The sequence below is a fragment of the Lissotriton helveticus genome, chromosome 2_1 (genome assembly GCF_964261635.1).
Source record: "Lissotriton helveticus chromosome 2_1, aLisHel1.1, whole genome shotgun sequence".
Classification (NCBI taxonomy): domain Eukaryota; kingdom Metazoa; phylum Chordata; class Amphibia; order Caudata; family Salamandridae; genus Lissotriton; species Lissotriton helveticus.
Genome location: NC_136059.1, coordinates 93,194,971 through 93,222,186, shown reverse-complemented (window position 1 = coordinate 93,222,186; position 27,216 = coordinate 93,194,971). Strand labels below are relative to the sequence as shown.

Genomic DNA, 27,216 nt, shown 5'->3' with positions numbered 1-27,216 from the left:
CACATACAAGCAAGCATCTGGGTCGATTCTCTCTAACAGAGAGACTATGCGTGCGGTAAAAACACCAGGACTATTCTTGTAGCCCATAGGAAGACGCCGGAAGGATTTTTGCACTCCAGCGCTTGTAAAACTTGTCCATTGGGAGCTAAAGCTATCCAATCTATGGGCATAGAAACCGTTGGATATGTCAAGCGTTGTTTTGAAACGCTTACGCACTAGACTATCCACTAGGGCAGAGCCGTGAGTATTCTGTACTGCACAGTTACGGCAATGCGAGTTTAAATGCCGGTAATCCAATACCAAACGATATGATCCATCAGGCTTGGTCACAGTAAAAAGGGGATTATTCATCGGTGATACACACGTTTCAATAACTCCCTGATATTCCAATTGTTCAAGGATTTCCGCGACGGAAGCTTTTGCTTCACGCCGAATGGGATATTGAGGTTGAGGCTGCGGCTGAGACCTCAACGGGATCTCGTGGCAAGGTGACAATTTATCCCAACCACATTGGTTACGGTACAGAGCCGGCGCAAGAGCCAGAGCCCACTCTTCTGCAAACTGCTTCGCATGCTCTTTCGAGACAGTGTTCGCGAAACTGGGGAGGATTACCTCCTCCCCTCGCGGCGCCGCGAGCACAAAAGGTGGGGGCCAGTCAGCCTCCGAGAGCAAAATATCATAAGTAGAAGAAAGATTCTCCCAAAATACCCCTTTGATGGTACGCTGTATGTCACCTTCAATTAACAGGACAATTTCATAAAGTCTTTCAGGGGGAGCTAGTCTCGTATCGGCTGTTTCTATTACAACGTATACGTCAGTCGCTGTCACCCTCAGTAGCGGACGCAGCGCTTCTCTGACTATGGTAATCTCCGCCGCGCTGTCCAGCAAGGTCAGAGCCCACGTCAGATTCCGAAGCCGCGTTCTCACTATCTGTGGCATATCTATGCGCTGTTAAGGCTGCGACTGCGGTCGCTGTGGTGTGGAATCCTCCTGCTTCGCCGCGCCGTCAGTCTGGCGGGGTTGGCCACGTCCTTGTTGGCCACCACGTCCCCGTCCGCCTCCTCCTCCACCGGTCTTCGGGGCCGATGTGTCCTGAAAGGAACGAGGAGAGCGTTGATCAGAAACCTGAAATCGATCAGGTGATTTAATCATCGCGCGATCGCGCAAATCATAAACTTTTTCTGTCGGCGCAGGAGCCTGTTTTGCTGGAAAAGAATCCTGAGTCTGCTTATTTTGCTTCCCCTGTGTCTGTTTTTTAGGCCAATTTTGTTTTTTGGACTTGGGCTGGACATCTGACACAGCAGATTGTCCTTGTGGTTGTTTTTTCTCCTTGACTGAAAAATATTTCAGACCTCTACTTGTGCGGCCAATTGTTTTATATGCGGCCACAACTATCTTTGCTAACTGTCGGGGTTTATCGGCATCGGGCAGAGCAGCCAAAGCATACGACACCTGAATAGTCACTGCATCTCCTTTAATATTGGAGAGTATGAGATCGCTTACAATCTCAAAAGAACCACACAAGCGCATACCCAATTCAACCGCTGCCTCCGGTCCGTGATCATCCTGAACACGCTTAACGATCTCAGGCAGTGCGTTCATAGACGGGGTGCCGAAACACCTCGTATAAATGGCCGCAAATGTTTTCCCCCAGCTTTCACAGTCAACAAGCTCAGGAGTTAAATCCTTCGGTAAAGTTATCGTCAACATCCTATGTTTATCAGCAGGAGTAGAATTCGGAAACACAGCCTCCAGTTGGTCAAACTTCTCAGCTAGCCAGAAAGGGAAGTGTTCGTTATCAACTGGACGTTGACCAAAAACCGAATTTACCATCACCGGATTAAGCCGTAAACCGCCTCGATCCGTTGGAACGGCCGCACCCCCCTGGGGACCTCCCGGGAGATGTCGACCTATGTATTGCACTAAAGCACGAATCACGGAAATTGAGACAACATGTAGCCTGCGAATTTCTGCAAGGGTACAAGCGCCGTGATTCGGGTGCGGGGTAAAGCCACCCAACGCAGGCCAATTCGTGCCTGGAATGGACAAAGGGCCTAACCTCGCAGCCGATAAAGAGTGGGGGAGGGCGCCATCAAACAAAACGCGATGCTGCCAATGATCAATAGGTATTTCCAGTGCCCTGTACGGTGTATACTCAGCCGGTACAGGGGAGGGTGTGTAGGTGTGGAACACACCAGAATTTGCGTCCACAGCCGGAAACGTAACCCAAGAGTAAAACAATTCAAACGGGAACGCCGGATCCGCACACACCACTAAAATCACAGCCATGCCCTCCAACGGGACCTGGTATGTCTGTAGATGGGTGCGCACCGCAATGCGACTATGCTGCGCAATGGCCACAGCCATGATTTCACTGGAACTACAGAAAAACAAAGAATACTTTGTAGCACAACTGGGTAGTAAGTCAAAGAAACCGTTGTAGAAAGAATCAAGCTTGAAAAAGACCTATTTCAAAAAAATAGGTAGGTTTCACCGACACCCCGTTTTCCGGAAACGGTAGTGAAGGGGTTAAGGTTTGAACAATATACTACTCGAGTGTCATGATATAAGACCACCGAAAACGTTGGGCGCCATGTCGCAGGGTTTCTGATTCTCACACAGAACTGTGCAGAGGATTGGAACCTCGGCGAATTAGGGTGTCCCAAAACTCACCTTAGTACCCAAATAACCCCTTACCGAGCTAGCTACAGTGTCTCATTGGTCATAACAAACTCTCAATGTTTAGACAAACCAGAACATGAACTTACAGTACCTCAGGATACGTGGAACTCATGAACACTCTTTCGTCATACTATCATTACAAACCAGAACGTGGAGTAAAGAAGAACACATGTGCATTTGAAATGTTTATTTACTAATGCAGTCTTCTCAGGCGCAATATCTTAGATAATACAAGTATACATATTATCAGTAGCAAAATTACCAGCATAGTTACTAGTCCATAAAAAGCGAATGGTGACAGCATGTTGACATGCTGTAAATGAATAAGGGTTAACAACACTTATATCTCACCTTCCCTAACACAGATATTATATTATTTGCTAAGAAGGTCTCTTTGGGTCGAATTAGGGCGGGCCCATACCTTAGTGTCCTATCATGAAGGAATCACATCAGCATACACCAGCTCTCTCTGCATGCGAACCGCATCAAGTGTGTATTGTGTGCCCCAAGCAAAGCAATATAAAACCCGCCTCAAGCCCAGAGTTGGCAGAAGCTGCACCTATGTTATGACTATGAAGGCGTGGAGATCAGACCTCATAACAATTCTGTATCGTGTTGTTCTTGAAGCTTCAGCACTCTCTGTACAGACATAGTTTATTAAGCAAAGCTGATATCAGAGTAATAACATATTATTCTCATGTAAACCACAACGAACTACTAGGTTGAGAGCTAAATCAACAATTAAGTGTCGTGTGCAGAAGTTGCAAAAAGGAAAAATGGCGTTTAAACCTCTAATGAGCCTATGCTAACTTAACACGGTATAAAGATATTCAGGAGCTACATGACAACATCTTCCAATAGTCGTGGCTCTAACAGAAAACCATGATCAAATGCGTGTACCAGCTTCCCTCCCAGCCAATGGGAGTGAAGATTTCCATCTTTGTGCATCAGTGGCACAGTATAACAGATCAGTAGGTGGTAGACCTTGTCACATTTAGACACACAGCTATCAAAGAACATGTAAAAAAAAGTCTGCTTCTGTATGAACATACAAAGCATTCCTGGGAATAGGTTCATCAGCGATAGATCTAGTACCTCTAGCTAGGCTAAGGATGAGAAAGAACTCCATAGGCAATGTCTGCAAGCCTCTAGACCCTTCGAGGATATAATACAAATCACAACTTGTGCTTAGAAAATCTGAGGGAATCTTCCTCTACTGGGAGAGTTCTAGAGGTTGCTGATTGGCAGTGCTCAACATTTGGTCCTTTTTTAAAAAGAACATAGATAAGCTATCAATAACATGGCCTTGGACCATTACAGCCTATTATGTTTGTTAAATACTGCTTGAAAATGTTACCGTGGAACTCAACTCGACGACTGAAAATGATTCAAGCATGTATTGTATTGTAATTGCATTTTTATAGCGCTTACTACCCCTGATGAGGCGTTAAAGCGCTTTTTCGCCAAGTTGCACACTACTCCGGTACCCATAGAGGATTAGTGTTGAATTAGTATAGTGAAAGATGCAAGTAAATTTTAAGTGGTGGATAGGTTTGACAGTTATTTGTGTTGGGAAAGATAGCAGAAGGGTAGAAGAGAGAAAAAAGGTATGTATTTATTTAGCGCTTGTTACACCTGATGGGGTGTTTAAGCATGCTACTCCGGAAACCCATAAAGGATTATTGCTGAATTAGTATTGGGAAATAGCGGAGGGATAAAAGGGGGAAGACAGGTTTGCATTCATGTAGTACCTGTTACCCATAATGGGTGTTGAAGCGCTTTTCTGGCGAGTAGAGCGATAATCTGGAACCCATAAAGGATTAGTGTTGATAATTAGTATAGTGAAATAAGCTGTAATTTGAGTGGTGGATATGTTATTCAGTTATTTGGATACAGAAGGTTAGGGTGCAGGATAGAAGAGGGAAAGAGGTTTGTATTTATATAGTGCTTGTTACCCCTTGATGAGGTTTTGAAGCGCTTTATTGGCGAGTAGCACACTACTCTGGAGCCCATAACGTTTAGTGTTGAATTAGTATGGTGAATTATAAAGAGAAACAAGAAGAGTGCCCTTAGCTAATACTAGTGGCCCAATTAGGGTCCTATATTGCAGAATAGCAGTGCAAAACTCACCAAGACTAGAAGCAAGTCAGGCTGTCCAGAACAAACTCATTATTAGACAAAGTTCATTTTTTTATTTCATTTCTTTAGAATATGTTCTTTTGTAACAAAGAGAGATAATAATAACATAGATATCAAAACATACACATTGCAGTCCATAAACGGTTATAACATTCAATTTAAACACCCATTCAGCCCAAAACACATTCAAAAGGACTCGTATCTCTCCATGCACTCCACAATTATTCAATGCATCCATAAAGTTCAAACACATTCATACATTCATCATTCGTCAACAGCATATCGTACAACAGTTGCCAGATCTTCGATGGTGAGTTAAGTCCCGAAGGAATCACCCCAAGACACTCGGGAGACTCGAAGAATAAATTTCAGGACCGACTTTAGGCGCCAACGCGCGTTTCGGTGCTGAATTAGTATGGTGAAACATGAAAGTAATTTGAGTGGTGGATATGTAAGTCTGTTATTTGGATTGAGAAGGGTTGAGGAGGGGTAGAAAAGGGAAAAAGGTTTGCATTTATATAGCACTGATAACCCTGATGGGGTGTGGCTTGGACCGAGATGGCGAAAGACGTGCCCGGGTAGAGCTCCTGACTGAACTCCCCTCTCCCGGGCAATTTATCCGATACAACTCTCCTGTATCGGCTGAAAACTGCAGGCGAGTCCTCACCTACCCCCTGCCCACCCACTGACCGGCTGGGGGATGAATCGGACGAGTGGATCCGCACCGGCACCCACAGCAAGGCGATAGCCGGCGCGGTCGCGACCTCCCCCATGGCCTTTGACTACGCGAGGCCGGAGCTTCAGAGTTGAGACCAAGCCGTGCCCCGCGACCTACGCGCCATTTCCCTGGAACTCTGTGGCGCCCAAAGGCGGACTTCACACGACCGCCGAAGCTGCCGACTGACATCGGGAGGGTCGCTGGCCCCATAGACCCATCGCCCTTCGCGGACAGACATCGTGAGAGAGGGCGAGGGGAGGAACTACAAGACAGCGCCATAACTGAACAATGCAGACGGGCTGACGAACAGAGCAGGGAGCCGGCACCACGCAGGAGACATCTGAGAAGTGCCGCCTACTGACCTGGCGCACTGCGGTCACATACCTGGTGAGTGACCACGAAGACTGGGGGTTGAGGGCCTGGAGTGTATATCATAGCCAGCAAGATTTATTTGATGGGAATATTGGAGCAGCTGTTCGAACACTTAGAACTAGTATTAATTATTGGATGAGCTTACCGTTATCTGTGTCTGACAGAATAGTGGTAGCTAACATGATCGCGCTACCAAGATTGCTCTATTTCTTCAACACGTTGCCATTGGTGGTGCCTCACCAATTATTTAGGGAATTGGAATTTTTAATTCGGAAATTGTTATGGGGAACAGGTAGGCGTAGAGTAGTAGTAACAAAGCGAAAACGTCCTGATCTTGAACCTTATCTGGTGACTCAACTGCAATAGTTAAATACGTGGGTTTACTGTCAAATGAACCTTCGGGAGGGTGGTGTTGGGTCGCAGCTGGATTTGCAGGACATGTTGAAAGTCTTCTTTCTTCCTCGGCGGAGACAGCCTGCAATTTCTCAAAAGCTGCTAGTGATACAGCAGAGTCCAAGCACCCTGTTCACCTGATATGCCATTAAAATGGATAAAAAGAATGGCCCAGGTAAGAGCGTTAGCAGGGATTGAAAGATGGACTACCTTTGGGGTTAACCGTGTTGGAGACCTGTATCAGGATGGAGTATTGCTTAGGTTTGAAGACTAGGCTGAAGAATTTAATATATCTAGAGGACAGTTTTTAGCACACAGCGTATTGGTTGCAACAATAAGGAATTTTTGGAGCAATGGAGATGCTGAATCTGCCACACATTTGTGTCAACAGCTCTGTACAACGATTTACAAAAAGAGGCCTAGTCCTTCAATACCTCACTTTTCACAATGTAGGAATAGTGACAAGGAGTGGTGTTACGATCAGGGAGAACAGCCTCCTAATCTCCCATAAATGGAAACTATCCAGAAACTCATACACAAGAAAGATCTGCACTCACAATCACTGGTCTTCTCTGGTTGTATATCTTATTTAAGGCAGTATTAACATATACCGATTTGGGTGTAACACTATTTATTCAAAGTAATTTGCAACCACATCACACCAGTTCCAATTAAATGTATAGAAGCGCGTTGTCAATTGCAGAATTCTTTATTCATAAATTGTTAATGCAAATGTAGCCAACGCATTTCGTCCCTTTCACAAGACTTCTTCAGGGCTACAACAACAACGCAAATAACTAATACACATTTTAAGCCCTTGGACGCGGGTTTATTTCCTGTGCGGTGCGGGAGAAATAAATGGCGGGCGGGATTCGGACGGCTCCCAGCCATTGTGCGCACACACCCACGTTGACACATGACGGCCCGGACCGGTCATGAACATACAAGGGGTCAAAACATATTTACAAAACATTATTAAAACAGAGCCAGTCACCCAGGAGCAAGTGTAAAATACCTCTGTACAAAAACAATTCCAAAGTTACACTTCCTATAATCAAATCATCCACAAGACATTTTAATGTAATTGCCAAGTGTACTACCTCATTCTTTTTCTCCTGCAGTTAATTAAATATATTAGAATCCAGGCTATTTCTTCTTGTTTTTACTGCTTTTACATGCAGCAGTGAGCTCGAGACATAATATAACAATCCGAAATTAACATTGTTTAAATTGCTTTAGCACTATTCTGAATAACAGAATGCTTAGTGTATCTTTGAATTGTAGATGATGCATGTCTAAAAATAAAGCCGTACCATGAATTGTCTTTCTAGTGTCCTGTAAGCAAACAAGACCTAAACCCCAAGCTTACAGATGGTAAAGAAGCTACTATAGTTGGTTTGTGTTAATGGTTTTGTTTTTCTTGACAGAGAATACCCACTGCGCGATTATCGAAGTCGGGAGCGATACAGTCCCAGAAGGCGTATTTCATTATCACGAGATTACAGCCCTAAGCGTATCAGGAGGTCACCTTCAAAGCCAAAAGCTTACCAAGCACGTTCAAGGAGCCCAGTGCACGTTAGATCTTCACTTAGGAACCGAACAAGAAGTCGATCCAAACGCCGGTCCTTGTCCCCTCGACGTATTCGGTCCCCTCGACGTTCCAGGTCCCCTCTTATTTCCAGATCCCCTCATCGTTCAAGGTCCCCTCGGCGACATAGGAGATCAACATCTATTTCAAGAAGCAGTCGGAAGGCTGATGGAGGGAAACGTTCTCCCAGAAAGAGCACTATATCTCAAGGTATGAAAATTGCTATAATTATAATTAATTATGCACAGGATTGCTAGCAATTTGTTAAAGCTGTTTTTATTATGAAACTTCTTTCTTTTTTATTATGTTTAATGTAGTCTCACTTTATTATTTTAATGTAAGATATTTAACATGTTTGTTGTATTTTTTTCTTATTTTTATTTTTAAATCAAATAGTAACACATAACATGTAGCTAGTGCCTCAGATATGTAGCAGTACCAGATCATTTCCAGGCCCACTTCTAGACGTTTGGAAAAAGTACATTTTAATTAACAAAATAATCCTACATTTAGCTTTGAGTTCCCTATGGTTATTCTGACTATTATGCAGTATTGGTGTTGCAGTCACTGTTAATAAAGTGGAGTTCATGCTGTGCAGGGGTTTATGTAACATTAAGGCGGCCATCAAATATTATGAAGGGATGGAAAATCCAATCTGAGATGATTATTCTAACTGCTGTGAATTCCACATCCCTACATCTACTACACAGTAATTGAGGCAGTCTGGTGATGTTTTCCATTATTATCTTTTTGTATCGTAGCCGCTGGGAATGGAGTATTCATGGTGGAAGATTATCCAAGTAATAAGTTCCAACAAAATTCATATCAATACTAATGCTAATTCTGTGACTTAAAAATCGATCTGTTGGTTTTGTGACATGACCCTTCCAATCTAATGTACAAAAAGTGGCAGTATATCAAAAGGTGAAGATCTTGTTAACGCTTTTGCTTGTGGTTAGTTGTCCTTCTTTCGGTTTCATATGCGTTGGTAATCCAGCTGTTTATAGGAAGGAAGTGGCTGTAGTGGCCTGTTGGGCAGTACACCAGTTCAAGAAATTTATTACACAGTAGTGGTAGCTTTGCAACATGAATCTTTTCTAGATTCTCACGCTGTGCATTTATTTCCCCATCTAGTGGTTGGATCCAGAATTCTCTTTGCCGCCTTCTCTCTTTTGTGTGTGTGCGCGGGTGTCATTGACCACCTTTTTGTGGTAAGCCTATCACCTGTGTGGCGTCAAAGAGAATTTGACAAACGGATGAAAAGGTTCACCATCCCGTCGAAGCCGGCGACAACCATTGTCGAAGTCGAGGACGAAGAGGAGTTTGACGCCGAAGAGCCGCCGAAAACTCCAGAGCCCCAAGACCACCAAGAGGAAGAGGGCCTATACTATGACGAGGAAGGCGAGGAAGGTCAGCGCACGAGTTTAGACTCTGCATCCTCGGTGGCGCTGGACCTGGATATGCAGGACCTCGACGCCGAAAGCCCAGAAGAGGCTGTGGAGGCGTACCCTTCGAGGCCTTCACCGCCAGATGACATTGGTATCTACAACATGGTCATCAGGAACGCGGCAATGGGGGTGAAACTGGAGGAACAAAAGCCAAAAGCCTGCTTCCTCTTAGAGACCCTGCTCCCCACTCAAACCAGGAGTCAATTCCTTCCAATGCTACCAAGTGTCTTGGACCAGGGGAGGGCGGCATTGAAGGAACCAGATAGCTGCAGACCTGTCACACCCAGGACAGAGAAGAAATACAAACACTCCTCTAAGGATCCTGCCTACATCCAGGGATCCGTCACGGCTGACTCCATCATTGCAGCAATAGCCAGAAAGAGGGCAAACGTTCCCACAAACTCAGGCCCCACCACCGGACAAAGTAAGTAAGAGGATAGACCTTACTGGAAGGAAAATAGAGACAATGCAGCAGTTCACTGGCGCATTGCCAACTCTAATGCCCTACTCAACAGACATACGTACCAGCATTGGGATGAGGTTGGACAGCTGCTCAAGCACCTCCCTGAGCTATGCCAACAGAGGGCAACACACCTGGTGGAGGAAGACAAGAATATAGCAAACTCATGCCTGGAATTAGCCCTCGATGCGGCCAACACATCCAGCAGGCTCATGATGATCCGGGTCACAGAAAGAATGCATGCCTGGCTGAGGATTTCAGGCTTCAAGCCAAAGTACAGAATAACATTCTGAACACCCCCTTCAATGGAGAAACCCTGTTTGGAGCACCAGTGGATGAGAAACTCACCCAACTGAAAAAAGAAAACTAAACTGCAAGGCCCATGGGGGCCTTGCAATTCAGAGGAATGAAAAGAGGCACCCCGACACGGAGGCCAAGCGGAAGAGAGGTAACCAACTGGCAACGTCATATCAGACATTCCAGCAGAACTACCAGGGCGACAATCAAGCACAGCAGGGCCAGCAAAAACAAACCTGGCAATACCAGCCTAGGGCCAGTCCTTTCGCGGGAGGGCGAACGGACGAGGGCAAACAAGAAGAGGGGGCCAGCAACCCACCTCAAAGTAACTCCTCACCAGCAAGCTTGCCCACCCACACAACACCTCTATGGCAGGGACACAAAGTCAACAAAAGAGGGTTACACGACCTAAGGATCAACGAGCATGTAACACCAGTAGGAGGCAGACTAAAACACTTCTTCGAGGAATGGAAGAAAATAACAGACAAATGGATACTGAACATCATACAGTTTGGATACTGCATAGAGCTAGAAAAGAAACCACCAAACAGGAAACCAAAAAGAAAGGTCCGCTCAGCAAAAGAACTAGCGCTACTCCTAGGGGAGGCCATAGAAACAGTACCTTTCAAAGAAAGAATCAAGGGAGTGTACTCGTACTACTTCCTCGTATCAAAGGTGGACGAAACGTTAAGACCAATCCTGCATCTACGGTTCCTAAACCAATACATAAAGACACAAATTCAAAATGACATCCCTACAAGAAGTAATTCCTCAAATAAGGGACGGACACTTTATGTCCACCATAGACCAGGCAGCACAAACATCTACTGAGATTTGCTATCGATAAAGCACACTACTAGTTCACAGCCCTGGCCATCGGACTAAACTCCGCACCAAGGGTCTTCACCAAATGTCTCGCAGCCGTGGCAGCGCACCTACGGAGCGAAGGGATTTGTGTATACCTCTACCTCGACGACTGGCTAATAAAAGCAAGCTCCTACAAACAGTGCAAGAAACATGCACAGCGGGTCACAGAAACCCTGACAGACCTGGGATTTTCCATACACTGGGGGAAATCCTCAATGGAACCAGAACAAGTGAAGATCTTCCTAGGCGCTCCGATCAACACCATACAGAGCAAGGTGTTCCCCAGCGACAAGAGAACCCTTGCCCTGCTGAAGGAGGCACGTCAGTACCGGAAGGGGCGAGCTCTGACAGGGAGGACAGCGAGCAAGATCATGGGGATGATGGCGTCCTGCATACAACTAGTCCCCAATATACAGCTCCAAATTAGACCATTCCAGAAATGGTTGCAACAACAATGGTCACAGGCTACAGGGCGTTGGGAAGATCTAGTGGTTGTAACGCATGCAGTGCAAGAGGAGATAGCGTGGTGGAACAAAGAACATAACAGAGGGGAAACCTTTAACACCACAAAATCCAACAGTGACCATCACCACAGACGCGTCCCAGAAGGGATGGGGAGCACACATGAACCAGCTCAAGGTGCGGGGTCTGTGGACTCCAGCAGATGCGATCAAGCACATCAACTACTTCGAACTAAAGACTGTTCCATTGCCCTGAAAGCATTCCAGAAACAATCGTACAGGCAAAGTGTTGATACAAACCGACAACACCACAACGATGTTCTACATCAACCAACAGGGAGGAACACAATCGGTTGCGCTATCCAACCTAGAACCTGACATATGGAGATGGGCCATCCCACTCAAGATAGACCTCCTGGCTATACACCTACCAGGAAAGGACAACGTGGGGGCGGACTGGCTCAGCAGACAAACATCTGCATCCCACGAGTGGGAGCTCAATACACAAGAAACACAAAAGCTATTCAAGAAGTGGTGGGACACCAGCAATAGACCTATTTGCAACACACCAGAATGCAAAATGCTGATACTTCGCAACCAGGGGAACACTCCCAGGGGAATGCCCTATGGATAAGCTGGTCGAAAACATTTGGCTAAGCTTTTCTCCCCGATGCCACTGATACACAGGGTACTCAGCAAATGCAGAACCAGCAACATGACGCTGATTCTGGTGGCACCACAGTTGGCCAGACAGTCATGGTTCTCTCAAATAGTGGAGATGGTGCAGGGACCACCTCACAAGTTCAGGAAAAGAAAGGACTTACTCTCCATGCAAAACGGAGAGGTACTCCACCCAGAGCCAGAGAGCCTCTGCCTAGCGGCATGGCTCCTGAAGACATAGTCTTCCTGAAACTGCCGGAGAGCACACTGCGAGTGCTACGAGAGGCAAGAAGACCTACTACACGGAGGTGCTATGTGGCAAAATGGAAAAGATTCACACAATGGTGCATCAGGGAAAAACTGCACAAGAAGGTGACTAGCGAATCAACGGTGCTAAAATACATAACCCACCTGCTAAAATCAAACCTAAGTTCTACCTTGCTGAGAGTACACCTAGCAGCGATAGTAGAGTACACAAGGGGTGAGATAGGAAAGAGCTTCTTTACATCACAAGTAGTAAAAAGATTTCTGGAAGGGGCTAAAAGAATCGCACCACCAAAAAGGAAGCCGCCACCGGCATGGAACCTTAATTTAGGCCCAACGGAGCTTATGAAGCTGCCTTTTAAACCCATCCATAAGGCCTCACTACAAATGCTCACGATAAAGACAGCCTTTCTAGTGGCAATCACCTCGCTACGCAGGGTAAGCGAACTGCAAGCACTAACGCTACAAGAACCTTACATCCAAATACACGACAGCGTGGTGATGAGAACGGACCTACACTTTATGCCAAAGGTGGTGTCAAGGTTTCACATGAACCAGACAATACAGATACCGAGCTTCTTTCAGAAACCATCCACAAGCGCAGAGAGGGCACTGCACACTCTGGACGCTAGAAAGGCAGTAATGCGTTGCATGGAAAGAACTGAAGAGCACAGGAAAACAAAGCAGTTCTTTGTGTCCTTTGCAAGCAGTTTCCTGAGTAGACCAGTAACAAAAGAAACCATCGCACGATGAATCGCACAAACAATACAATTCTGCCACAAACCGGTAGGTCAAGAACTAAGAGGGGGCACAAGCCCACTCTACCAGGAAAAAGGGAGCAACAATGTCCTTCCTGTCTAACACACTGATTCAAGACATATGCCGTTCGGCAACATGGGCTTCAGTGCACACATTCACTAAGCACTACTGTGTGGATATACAAATGAACAAGGAAGCACAAGTAGGACAGAAAGTGCTTCAACATATATTCAACAACCAACGCTCATCTTTCACCCAGCCTCCACAAACGTAACAAACCGCTACAAAGTCTATGCACAGCATAGTGAATCCAGAAAGATTCACGGTGCAAAATGAATAGTTTTTTACCTGTCGGTGTCATTTTGCAGCTCTGAGATCTTTCACTAGCGAACCCACCCACCTCCGCCAGAAAGATGAGGCAGGAGAAGGTGGAAGTACAAGGACAATATACAAACAGACACTTTAAGAGACAAAGTTATAATTCATTTACTTAAGGAAAAACTTGAAATCATTGAAAAAGGATTCACGAACATAACACAAAAACAAGAAAAAAAGAATCCGAAGATAGCGCCCAAAGGTGGGAGCTTCCGCAGGAAGCGTGCCGACGTCACAGGAAGTACACCAAAATGTGGGACGTCGACGCCCACCTGGGCTACGGAAAAAAAAAAAAAAAAAGACTGCGATTTCGGACCCAACCACTAGACCACGGAATATTGCACAGCCTATTGAATCCAGAAAGATCTTCAAGCTGCAAAACTACACCGACAGGTAAGAAACTATTCGTTCCCTCTGGTGAAACCAACACAGGAAATATGGAGTTGGGTGATCCAACTTAACATGATCATGGTAACAATACACTTTCCCGGGAAGCAGAACACAGAAGCAGACGGGTTGAGCAGGAAAGAAAACACCTCCCACGAATAGTAGATAAAGCACGAAGTACTGTATGGCGTTTGCAGATGGTGGGGGACGCTAAAAACAGACCTATTTACAACCCAGTATATGCAAAATTACAGCACTTCACGTCCAGGTTTCCACACCACCAGTCCGAGGTGAATGCCCTGTTTATGGAGTGGTCAGGGAGATTTGCCTGCACCTTTCCACAGATTCCCTGGATCCCTAGGGTACTGAACAAAGCCAGACTGCATGGGACTACACTCATACTCATCGCTGTGCCGTGGGCCAGACAGGCATGGTAGTCTGGCCTACTAGAGATGTCCAGAGGGCAAATTAAAGCAACACAGGACCTGTTAATCATGCAGTACAGAAGAATGTGTCACCCAGAACCGACCACACAGTCTGCCAGAATGGCTCTTGAATACCTAGAATTTGGCCACCTATATTATAATAATAATAATCATGCATTTTGTAGGGTGCAACGGCTACCTCACACAGGAGTCCCGGTGCTGAAACGGTCAAGCAGACAGGTGAGGTGTGAAATGTGAGGGGCTAACCTTAGTTGAATATCCAAGTCTTTAGTGCCTTCCTGAACTCCCGTTCGGATTGGGTTAGGTGAAGTCTATCCGGAAGGGAATTCCAGAGTCTGGTAACCACCACTGAAAATGTTCTACCTCCAATATGGGCCTTTGCAAATTGAGGGACACACAGCAAATTCAAAGAGTTCGATCTTAAGGAACATTTTTGTTGATAGAGGAGAGAGAATGTGTTTCCTGATGTAACAAGGGCCAGTGTCTCTCGGGGCCCTGTAAGCTTCCGTTTCGCCACCGCCAGCCAATGGAGCGGTTTAATATGCGGAGAGATACGTTGTGTAAAAAGGAACTCTTTTGATTAGTCTCACAGCTGCATTTTGCACCATCTGCAGACTCTTAATCAGGTATGCGGGTAGCCCCAGATAGAAACTATTTGCCTAGTCCAATCTTGATGTTACTGAAATTTGCAAGGGAAACTATTACTATCTGTTGCCAGAATAAGCAAGGGTACACTGGTATCAAAAGGAACAATTGCACAGTAGATTGTGAAAATTATCCTCTGTAATGCAACTGGTGCTTATGTAAAGTGCTCTGATACCTTGGGTCAAGTTTGTGCTATATAAAATGTCCCGCCCAAAAAATTCACTCACCGGGGCACACTCGACCAGGAAAAAGGGTACAACCCTACAGTTCCTAGCTAACGTATCTATTGGTGACATTTGTATGGCTGCAGTCTGGTCAGCCCCACACACCCTCACAAAACACTATCATGTGGACATCCGGGTAAATAAGGAAGCACAGGTGGAACAGAACTACAACACCTGTTTGGTAACCCATTCACATCTCAACCTACCCATCCTAAGAAAAGCAGCACCACTACGTAACCTGATGCACAGCATGCGAGTCCCGAAAGGGGTTCATGCTGCAAAACAAAATGGTTACTTACCAGTAGGAGTAGTTTTGCAGCCTGAAGAGTTGTTTAATTAACATACGACCCACCTGCCTCTTCAAAGACTGAGATAAAAGCATTCAGGCAAGTTGAGCAACACGCCAAGATGGTAATTCCTAACAGAACACAAAAGAAAAAGCAGAAAAAGAAGCTGAAGATGGCAACCACATACAGGAACGTCCAGGATGCTGACTGACGTCACGCATGGTATGGACTTACCACCAAATGGTCGACACCCACACACAACAAAGGAGCGAGAAAAAGGACAAAAGACCATTCCGGACCCAACCACTAGGAGGTGGTTTAAATGCATAGCAAATGAATCCAGAAAACCTTTCAGGCTGCAAAACTACTCACACTGGTAAGTCAACATTTTCGTTTTCTGCCTTGGGAATATCAGACTACTGCAATAACTAATGTGAAGAGTGTGCAACAAATAAAAAAAAAAGAGGTGTGACAATAAGTATTAAAGAATCGCCAACATGATCTACTGTCTCTCTCTCTGTCTATTGATCTTAGCTTAATATTTTATTCAGAAAAGCCTGACAGCCGGCGAAGGGTCCATTGCTACAAAAGCATTGCCACTGTAACCTTGATAATCTCTATAGATTGCTATGTTATCCATAGCACTTAGGTGGGAAGGAAGGGGAGAGTATGGATGACCCACTAGTTCCAGTTATGTATTGTTAACTAGGATCAGAAGAAAGGTTATTTGTTGAAATAATTAAAATTGTTTCTAGGTAGCTGCAAGAACAGATGGAAAGCAATGGTCCTAAACGTTTTTGCACAGTCAGGGTTTATGCTATCGGGTTGACTGTTTATGCTATCTATGTGGCCAACTGTGTTCCACTAAGGGTATACTGTAAGTGAGTGGTTCAAAATAACAGCAGTGCACCCACACATGCATCCGTTTTGTACTGGTTTGCACATATTTGCCAGGGAATTTATACGCAGGAAAAGTAGGTATGAAAATGAAGCCATTTGTAAATCTGCTAGCAGGAATTAATTGTCCCACTTCACTGACTGTTAGTTTCGTTGATATATGAGAGTTATACGGCTGAGTGAAATAATGTAAATGTGTGATCTGAGACTTAAAATTATAAACGTACGTATGTGTGCCTTTGTAGGGCACTATCATATCTGCCTATTATTGTTAATTCTTAAACATAAATGTCTGTTTGAGTGTCCTTGCTTATGGAGAATGTACTTGTTTTCCCTCTTGCTGGCACCCTGAAAGACAATAGAGCCACTGCTAATTAGGAAGACCATGAGACTGCTGTGTTGGGGTACTATTTCATATAGAATAAAGAGTGTGGTGCCTGCAGCTGCTGCAGCTCTTCCACAGGAATGATTTTTCATTTTTGTGAATATACAGTTTCTTTCATTAATTTTATACAGGGGCCTCTGTGCCTCCTGCTTTTGAGTATGTACAAAGTTAATATAGATTATTTGCAATTTCCATTTATTAGTTGAGCCAGGCATAAAGTAGGATTGATGGGAATTGTTGGTTCTCATCGGTTAGGGGAAACTGACATTAATACTTCTAGAAGTTGAGTCAAATGCAGATTAAGAACCAGAAAGGGAAAATTATTATAAGAAGAAAATAAATCTTGTGTTTATTTTGAAAGAATGGCATTGAGCGGATAACTTTTATCTTGAGATTTCAGTGTCGAAAACTTGAAGAGCATTTCTTTTCATCTTAAACAACATTCAGTGTTTCCGTATCTTTAGATTTTGTTTCTTTTCTTCTCAGGTAAAAAACCTTCAGAGTCAAGCCGCCATGCTCGCGAGCTTTCAAATAAACGTGAGTCTAGCAGCTCATCAAAAAGGAAAGAAAGCAGCACTGTAGTCTCTGGAAAAAATGATTCCAGTACTTCGACAAAGAAGCCTGCCACTAGCAGCAGTTTATCAAAAAGTTCTGGCAGCACATCAAAAAGCGTTGAAAACCAGAGTGGCAAAAATCAGACAAAGCTAGATACTAGCAAGACATCATCAACGCCTGTGGCAGACACCGCAACACTGCCGGATGCTGGCAAAGAGTTGTCAAAGCCTAGCACTGGCAAAACAACGCAGAAGGCTGCTGCGCATACAGCATCAAATCCGGATTCTGGCAAAGAGTTGTCAAAGCCTAGCACTGGCAAAACAACGCAGAAGGCTGCTGCGCATACAGCATCGAATCCGGATGCTGGCAAAGAGTTGTCAAAGCCTAGCACTGGCAAAACAACGCAGAAGGCTGCTGCGCATACAGCATCGAATCCGGATACTGGTAAAGCAACAACAAAGTCTGACACTGGCGATACATCAATGAAGGCGGGCGCTGACACAGCCCCACCAGCATCCGATCGTGGCAAAGAGCCCTCTTTTCACAGCACATCCAAGTCTGCAGTCGTGGGCATCGATAACAGGTTATTGAATGATGGCACCAATAGTATGCTGTTGAAGAACCATCAGCCTGGGAACGCCCTTTCAGAAAAGCTCGACGTTGCTGATGAATCGGATGATGACTCCGACTGTGCTTGTGAAGCACCCCCCTCTCCAAAAGCATCCAATGCTGCGAAACAACCTCAGTCTAGCAGTGCATTAAAAAAAAAACAAGACAGTGGCCCGTCCTCAAAACTATCCTCTAAAAAAATGCAAGACGATCCTGACATCATTTACGTTTCCTCTGATGAAGATGACCTTGTTTGCATGCCCTTAGAGAAGTCGTCCCCTGCAACACTGGGCTCTGAAAAAAAGCAAAGCACCAAAGGGGTAAGTCGTTTTATTTTCTGTACCAGTGTTTTTGTTTAAATGCTCCAATAAGAGAATTAATTTGCACTTACAATATATAGAAAGTAAGTGGTAAAAGAAAATATTTAGTTTGCTTCTATTTATACAAGATAAAAACACGGTTACAGAAGCAAATCTGTTTTGTATGCAGCCCTCTGAATATAGTTTTAGTATCTTGTCCATTATTAGTGAATATAGAAGCAAATCTATTTTGTATGCATCCTTTCAAATATCATTTTGGTATTTTGTCCATTGTTGGTGAATACGGTGATTTTATGGTGGTGCTACTTTTATTATGCACATTGAGCTACTGTCTGCTTTGAATGTTCCTTTACTCGAGGTTCCCGCATAAGGTCTAACTTACCATTGTCCTTATGCTCTTCCAACTTGTCCATCATTTCTGTTTTGAGTACCATGATTTATACTGTGGATTGCACTGAACTCAAATGTGACTGCAAGACCGCTCCTAACCCTACAAATATGGGCCCTTATTACACTTGCTTTCTTTTGCCTTCTTTGGCTTCTAAAAGAATCCCCATTAAAGCAGTATGTACCTCACTGTAATATTCATGTACCTGAACCACGCGCCCTTAATCAAGTACCGCAAAACCAGATCTGTGCATTCAACGCTTACTCTTATTGATGACTGTACCTCCTTCCAGATCAGTACTGTCAACATTCCCCTCCAGTCCAAAACGACTGACCATGCACCATAACACTAGTTACTGAAAATGATCCTTACAGATAGGAAATTAGGTATGCACAGCCACAACTCCTCTCATCTTCCGCTTATAAAGTGCAGATTAAGCCACATCTTCAGAGTAGGTCTTCAAACCACACTCCTCAGCCATTATCTCTCATGAATGACTAGATCCAAACCCATTGTAACCATACACCTTAAAACCAATGGAAATCGCAGTGCTCTTGCAGTTTCATCTGGGATATCAAGCACTATACAAAAGTTCCAGTCAGTACAATTGAGTAATCATTTTAACCAAATTCCCAGTGTATTTTCTGAATACTTGCTCACAGAACAAATGTATGCGCACATTTTAATCCGCTTGTTTTCCTTCCTTTTGCCACTTTTTTTAAACACTTTTATTTCTAAGACTGTAAATTCAATTTAAACGCCAATACTCAATTACAATCTTTTACGCATTTATGAATAGACTAATAATAAGCAAAAGCACCAGTGGAACGTAGCTGCTCAACAACAGCTGAAAGGAGAATTTAGGGATTCGAGACAAAAATACAGCTATATTAGTAACAATTTAAACAATACTCATTATGTGAGAATAGTTCTCCCCAATTCTCTGTCCCTGGACACTGGGATATGATGCGCCCACAAAACTTAACACCATCCATGTTACGTTATCCAAGATTGTCAAGCCTTCCAGTTCGATACCGAGTTGGCCCAAATCCTCTTTGGATCCTAAACCTTCCAGTTCCAAGACCAAACTAAGTTCCGAGCCGAAAGCCTCCACGCTAAAACTGAAGCATGCTTCAAAGCCGAAATCTTCCGTTCACAAAAGCAAACCCATCTCTGCACGCAAACTTTTAATGCCGAAATCAAAACACAGCCGCTCTGAGCCTTCTGACCCAAAATTAGACATGGTTCAACATTGAAGGAGGAGGAGGACACGGCTACCAGCCCTGCTTATCTTGCCCCGTCATCTCCTCCCCCTCTACCCTCCTCCCCACATTTAGATCCTCTACGCATTACACCTCCGGAATCTCAACTTTCACAGCCTGGTTGAGGATGATGTTGATGTGGAAGATGTAGACCCATGGAAGGATTACACCATTGTCCCTCCATTAAACACTGATCCAGACCTTTACCCTGCAATGCCATCTCCACCTGATGATATGTGATAATATGGCTTATGAAGAACTACATGGGGTAGCGTTACATTAGAGTCATTAGACGAGGACTTTTTTATTCTAAAAACTCTGGTCCACTCACAGGTCAAGCAAGAATTTTGACTCCTAGAGTCGATAAAAAATATAAACCTTTGCCATCTGACCCTTTCTTTATCAAAGGTCAGCTGCCTCTTGACTCTTTGGTAGTGTCCAATGCTCGCAAAAGAGCTAATTCTCAAGCTTCTGGTGATGCACCACCCCCAGCAAAGAAACTAAGCTCATAGATGCTTCAAGAAAACGTGTAGCCGCCAATCAGTGGCAAATTGCGAATTCACAGGGCCTACTAGCTAGGTATGACCGGGCACACTGGGATGAAATGGAGCAACTGCTCCAATCTGTCGCAAGGCTCAAGCTCAAGAATTGGTTCAAGAGGGCAAACTAATTTCAAACTCTTCAATTAGGTGTGCTCTAGGTGCTGCTGACACCGCAGCTAAAGAAGTTAATGCCAGTATTCTACTTAGAAGGCATGTATGGCTTAGGATTTCTAGGTTTAAACCCGAAGTCCAACAGTTTATAACAGGATCGTCTTTTTGGTCCTAAGGTCGATCAAGCTCTTGAAAAGATGAAAATGGACACTGACGTGGCAAAGTCCATGGGAGCACTCCATTCTCCTTCAAATAGAGGCTCCTTTCGCCGCACCTTTTATTGGGCAGGTTCTAAAATCATACCCTCAGATCCAAATGCTTCCCCTTACAAAGGCAACACCTAATCCTCTTCCTTTAGAGGTTTCTATAGAGGAGGGTGTAGAGGAAACCACTTCCAACGGTAGGGGTAACGGCGCCACACCCCTTCCCCTAATAAGCAGTGACTTGCCCACACTCTCCCCATGCCCCCCCAAACCCCCATTACTTAACACCTGTTGGGGAAGACTTCAACTGTTTCTCCCTCTTTGGCTATCCAGAACAACCAACAAATGGGTAAATTGACTTATCCAACATGGTTATTGCCTAGAGCATACCACCAACCCTCCAAACATTACACCTCACTCTCACCAACCGTCGCCAGACCACTTAGTTGGAAATCCTCAAACAAGAAGTGCAATCGCTCTTACTAAAGAGTTCAATAGAACCATTTCCATTGCAGTTCCAGGGTTCAGGAGTTTACTCTCTCTATTTTCTAATCCCCAAGAAGGAGTGCTCCTTAAGACTTATTCTGGATCTCAGAATGTTAAACCAATACATACTGTCAGAACATTTCCATTTGGTAGCTCTTCAACAGATGCTTCCACTTTTACAGCAAACAATTTTATGTCTACACAAGAATTAAAAGGCGTATGATTTGACATTCCAGTTCATCCAGGTTATTGCAAATACCTCAGATTTGTAATAGCAGGCAAACACTACCAATTCAAAGTATTCCCATTTGGAGTACCTACTGCTCCCAGAGTATTTTCCCACTGCCACACAGTAGTGGCAGCTCACCTCAGAAGACAACACATTCACGTCTTCCGGTACCTAGACGACTGGCTCATCAAAGCCAGCATGTATCCCAAATGTCTGCAACATATTGTGATCATGCTTGACCTAAGCCACCAATTGGGTTTCATGATCAATGTGCAAAAGTCTCACCTGCGGCCTTCACAGATAGTCTTATCTGGGAGCCACTCTCAGCACTTACACAGCTCTAGCCTCTCCCAGTGCAGCCATATTTCACAACATCTAAACTCTGTTGCTACAGTTTCAAGCCAACCAAACCTTTCCAGCCAGAACTTTCATGCAACTACTACGAATGATGGTGGCATGCATTGCAATAGTGCCCCATGCAACACTGCACATGCGTCCTCTACAAGAATGCTTAGCATATCAGTGGAGTCAGTCACAGGGTCAATTAAACGATCTAGCATTGGTAGACCGCCGCAACCATCGCTCTCTGCAGTGGTGGAACACACAATTTATCAAAATGGTGGCCCTTCATCGATTATCAACCACAGATCGTGCTAACAGACCCATCTCTCACAGATTGGGATGCCCATCTCCACGATTACACAATCCAGAGTCTCTGGGACAACAGGCGCAAACATCTCTACATCAACTATCCAGAGCTTCTAGCAGTATTTCTAGCAGTGAAAGTTTTTCAGTTTCATCTCATAGACCAAGTTGTCCTAGTCTGTACGGACAACCTGACAGCTATGTAGTATATACAGAAACAGGGGGAGTGTGGGGTGGGAGGGGGAGGGAGAGGGACACTCACTCTCCAACTGTCATGCCTCTCTCAGAGCATTTGGAGGTGAGCAGTCCATCACAGGAGTCATCTTCTGGCACAGAACCTTCCAGAAGTAAACAATCAGATTGCTGACCTCCTGCAAAAAGAGGCAGCAAATACACGAGTGGGAACTTCATCCCCAAGTTCTTCTTCCATGCTTTCAGCAATGGGGATTCCACAAATAAATCTATTCGCCGCAGGGCGCTCGACCTCTGACCTGGGGATCTGGGTTCGAGTCTCGGTAACGACTCCAAAACCTCCTGTGATTCTGGGCAAATCACTTAATCTCCCCGTGCCTAAAATGAAAGTGTGTCCTCATGTAACGTAACTGGAAAATATGTAAAGCGCTCTGATGCCTGATTCGATTCGGGTCTAGTTCGCGCTATATAAAACTCTACCCAAAAAAAAAAAATCAAAAATGCTCAAACTTCGCCTCCAGGTTCCCACACCCTCGATCCAAAGGCAATGGCCTATGGATGCAATACGCCAGGGACATTTGCCTACGCTTTTACGCCTCTCCTCCTTCCGTTTCGGAAACTCAGGCAAACATCCCTCACACGGATTTTGGTAGCTCCCACATGGGCCCGCCAACCAAGGTACATATACTCAAACTATGCTGCTGATCCTCCCTAAAGTTAGTTAGTTCCATTTTAGCACCAGTTATCTTTTGCCTTGTCCCTTCATCACTAATACTTGTTTCTGGTTATTTTCTGGTGCATTTCTTATGTTTTTGTATTTTTTCAGTTGACTGTCTAGGGCCCGTTGCCTTTGGGTAAATACAATAAACCACCTCTGTAGTGGTGACTCTTTGGCCAGGAACTTTCAAAATTTTGCTCTTCTTTCACCTTTACTTAGCTAATATAATTAGTTTACCTTCACACACAGCTACGTCAGTTTTTGTTGCAAGCTGCTCATTGGTAAAATGCTCTACACAGTAATTCCCAAAAGCAATCTATTCCTGGTGTTGTTTACTATGTAATTGATATGTTTTTCATTTTTGCAATAGGAGCTTCTAGACTTCGATCTGTGTGATCACCACAAAAGGCAAGTGTTCTCCATTTGCCCTAATCCTTGCCCTTAACTCTCTTTCTCTCTCATTCCAGGCTAAATGACCCCCTACCTTAATCACCGCCTGTTAAGTCGGACAGTTAGCGGAGAGAAGACGTATTGTGCCTCCGGAAGTTTAATAGATTCTACTCTTGTCATATGTGTTTCTTTTCAAGTTATTGTGGTATCTCGAACGAGCAGTCCAAGACGAGGAGAAAATGCAAAGAATGTTATTTATGGACTGCCTTGCTCCTCGTTGATTGTTGGAGGTCATTATTTCTGGTCCAGATTTCTTTTGGAAAAAGTAGTTGACATCATTTTTAAAACATTTTATTCAGAAAAAAAGTATCTTTCATCTTTACTGTTAACGAATTCAGTAAAGACGTTAATGCGTAATACTGGTGTGTCTTTGATGCAGGTATTTGTGTACTTAATTTTCTGACCTTGTTAAACATTAGCCATTTTCAGAGTTCTGCGAACAGTATGATTCGATTTTACTTTTTTTTTTTTTTTTATAAGAAGAAAAGGTAAATGCATTTAATAAGTTGTTCATGATGGAGCCCTTGTTTTTAACACCTTGGTATCTCTGCCTTTTTGTGTGATCCAAAAACACTTTTTCAGTAGAGAAAATAGAAGTCAAATATATCTTTATTACGGCCAACATGGCACAAAAAGTACACATGTTGCAGCAAACATCATTTTAAAAACAATTTAAAAATAAAACTATGGTTAAAATCTAATACAAAAGTTAAGAAGTGCATCATGGAAAACATATTAAAATAGATTGTGAATTTCAATTCAAAGTGCATTGTGCCTTATAGTAGTAGTTAATACAATCTATTGATGATTCCCATTTCTATACATGTTCCCCCTGAGCCGAAATGGACAGTTTAGGCCTGGCCCGAAATAGGAAACGTTAGTGCTTCATCAATTGGGGGGATATATTTCCACACGGTTCATCACGAAAACCCACAATTAGCTCTTTTCTATTATCATGGCTGGAGATTTAAGATAGACCCTTCTCGCACACCACAGTGAGAACAAGAACCCTGCCACACAGTAGACAATGGGGATGCTAGAGTCGGTTTTAAATATCCTGTAAATTTCACTGCAACGTCTACTGCCTACGTTCCTAGAGATCTGGACTAACCATCTCTTTCTCATATTACTGTACCCCGGGCACCCAAAGAAAACATGGAGTTCGGATTCCTTGGGGTGGTTACACGCCGGGCAACCCTCCTCGTTCAGCATCTTGCATTTGGAGGTCACAGAGCGTAAGGGCAAGACTCCAAATCTAAACTGGAGGTACAATTTTCTAGCCATTGGAGGTTTGATCAAGTCAATGGCTCTTTCAAATACTGGGGTATCCTTTATCTCCAGAAAGTTTAAAGTTGATTTGCATAAGTTTGGATTAGCGAGCAGCAGGGATGATCTTTAGTCCTTATAGATGGTCTTTAATTGTTTTTTTGGGATGCGGGGACAGGCTTCCCCCGGGTCAGACCAACAATCCCCCAACCCCATGCTAGTTAGTAAGCATTTAACATGGGAATGCCACGGGAGCCTAACAGCGCCACTCATTTTTAGTACTTCTGACAGTTCCTCTCTGTAGGGTAAGAGCTCCGGGGTTGACCATAGGCGTCTCCAGTATAAAAGTGGTCTAAGAGATAAGATTGCCTCCATTTCCGTCAAACCCAGGTCTAAACGTAGAGGAGTGAAGGGGGTGCTACGTGGCAATCTAAAGAGATTCCTGATGTATTGGTTCTCAATCTGTATTAGGGATTTTGGCCTACAGTAGCCCCAACATTCTACTCCATATAGAGTGCCCCCGCGAGCCTGGACTTTATAGATCTCCAATGCCGGGCTCACTATACTCCTGCTGGTATTATTGAATACCTTCAATATTCCTCCAGTTGATTGTGCTAGCTTTAAAGATGATTTCCCTATGTGAACCCCCCCAATCCATAGTGTCCGTAATAGTGATACCTAGGTATTCGAAGGATGTCACTCTTTCGAAGGGTTCCTTATTTAAAACCGGGTTTGGACGTGTACTCCTTGGTTTATTAAAAACCATGAATGTCGTCTTCTGGAAATTAATCTCCAACCCTCTGTCCTCACAAAACAGCTGGAATCTATTCAGCACCTTTTGGACCCTCATGGGGGATTTGGATACCAGTAAGGTATCGTCGGCGAACATCATTGCCGATATTCTCCTTGAGTCCAGTTTGGGTGCGTCCAGGTCTTTCTCTTTTGCCAAGATGTCTATCAAATTATTTATGTAGAGGCTAAAGAGTGTATGAGCGAGTACGCACCCTTGACTCGTGCCTTGGTTAATTTGTATGGGGGCCGATAAAATGCCATCCCTTCCAAATCTCATTTGAGCAAAGTTGTTTTCGTGTAATCGCTGAATGAGTTGGACACGGTATAATGGGGCCCCCAGCTCGAGTAAGACCGACCATAATTTTGCAGCGTGAATCTTTCTGGATTCACTATGCTGTGCATTATTTCGCGGTCTTGTGGTTGGGTCCGGATTCGTAGTCTTTTCTTAGTTTTTTTTGTTTTTTTTTTTTTGTAGCCCAGGTGGGCGTCGGCGTCACACCCCCTTTGGGTGCATTTCCGGTGACATCGGCATGCTTCCTGCGGAAGCTCCCACTCTTGGGCGCCATCTTCAGATTCTTTTTTTCCGCGGTCGGGTCTGGATCGTTCCCTTTTGGGCTCCAGACATTTTTGAAGAAAGAAAAGACAGAAAACACAAGGAGAAGTCATCTGAAGGCCCGAGAGAACTTCATCGACGAACTATCAGCAAGGAGAAGGCGTTTTTTCATCGAGATCCTCGACGACCGTCGACAAACACGCGACCAGGGAGGCCCTGGACGCTCGATGATGGACAACACGCTGTTCAAGTTCTGCCGAAACTGCCACCACAAGTACGCGCAGAAGGACCAGCACCCGGTATGCAACCTTTGCCTACCGGTGGATCACGAAAGCGGGGACTGCAACGCCTGCTCCGCCTTCGCCCCAAAGACCCTTCGTGTGAGAGCGAGCCAGAGGGTAGCGCACGCCACCCTGCAGGGGAAGGCCCCGACTCCGTCCCTCTACGAGCTGGGGATGTCCTCCGAGGAAGAAGACAACGCTGCTGCCGAAGACAACAGCTACACGGTCGTAGAGACCGATTACACAAAGACTTCTGATAAGGTAGGAGACTCTTCGGCCCCCAAGAACCCGAGAGACTCTGAGTCTCGAAAAATCGAGGGCAAGACCCCGAAAGCGCCGACGCCAAGAAAGACTGCATCCGCGACTACTCAAAGGCCCAGCGGATCCTCCGAGAAGGAGTCCCCGGCGCCGAGAGCTGCTGATCAGCAGAAAACGTCGAAAATCCTCCCCGAAAAGGATCGATCGACGCCGAGGGAGAAAGACCCTAAACTAACGACGACGACCAGAGACCCAAAATCCGGTTCGACGTTGAAAACTTCGACACCAAAAGGCACGCCACCGAGCCAACCGCCGAAAAGAACGGCTGATCCATCCGACGTGGAACACGCGGCCGAGATTGAGAAGAAGAGAAGGCGCCTCGAGGCTGAAATGGAGAACATCATGCAGCGGAAGAAGGATTTCGACGCTAAGATGAAAGCCTTCACGATCCCTCACAAGACCAGGCCACCGGTGGTGGAGGTGGTCGAGGAGGAAGACGAGGTCGTCGAGGAACAAGACCAGGACGTCGAGGTGGTCGACGACCAAGAAGAGTACGAGAATCCCTACGATAGTTACAACTATGGGGAGGAAGAGGACAGCAG

General features: G+C 44.8%; 1 protein-coding gene across 5 annotated transcripts in view; it reads left to right on the top strand.

Annotated features, from left to right (window-relative positions):
- Positions 1-23,821, top strand: part of LOC144817744 (uncharacterized) — a 163,114-nt gene extending 139,293 nt beyond the window's left edge. For all 5 annotated transcript variants that reach the window (XM_078674528.1, XM_078674527.1, XM_078674526.1 and 2 more), the window contains 3 exons: positions 7,732-8,102; positions 17,241-18,238; positions 23,482-23,821. In XM_078674528.1, coding sequence (XP_078530654.1) covers positions 7,732-8,102; positions 17,241-18,238; positions 23,482-23,490 — 1,378 coding nt within the window. In that variant the 3' untranslated portion in view covers positions 23,491-23,821. The remainder of the gene's footprint in view (positions 1-7,731; positions 8,103-17,240; positions 18,239-23,481) is intronic.
- The last annotated feature ends 3,395 nt before the right edge of the window (positions 23,822-27,216 follow it).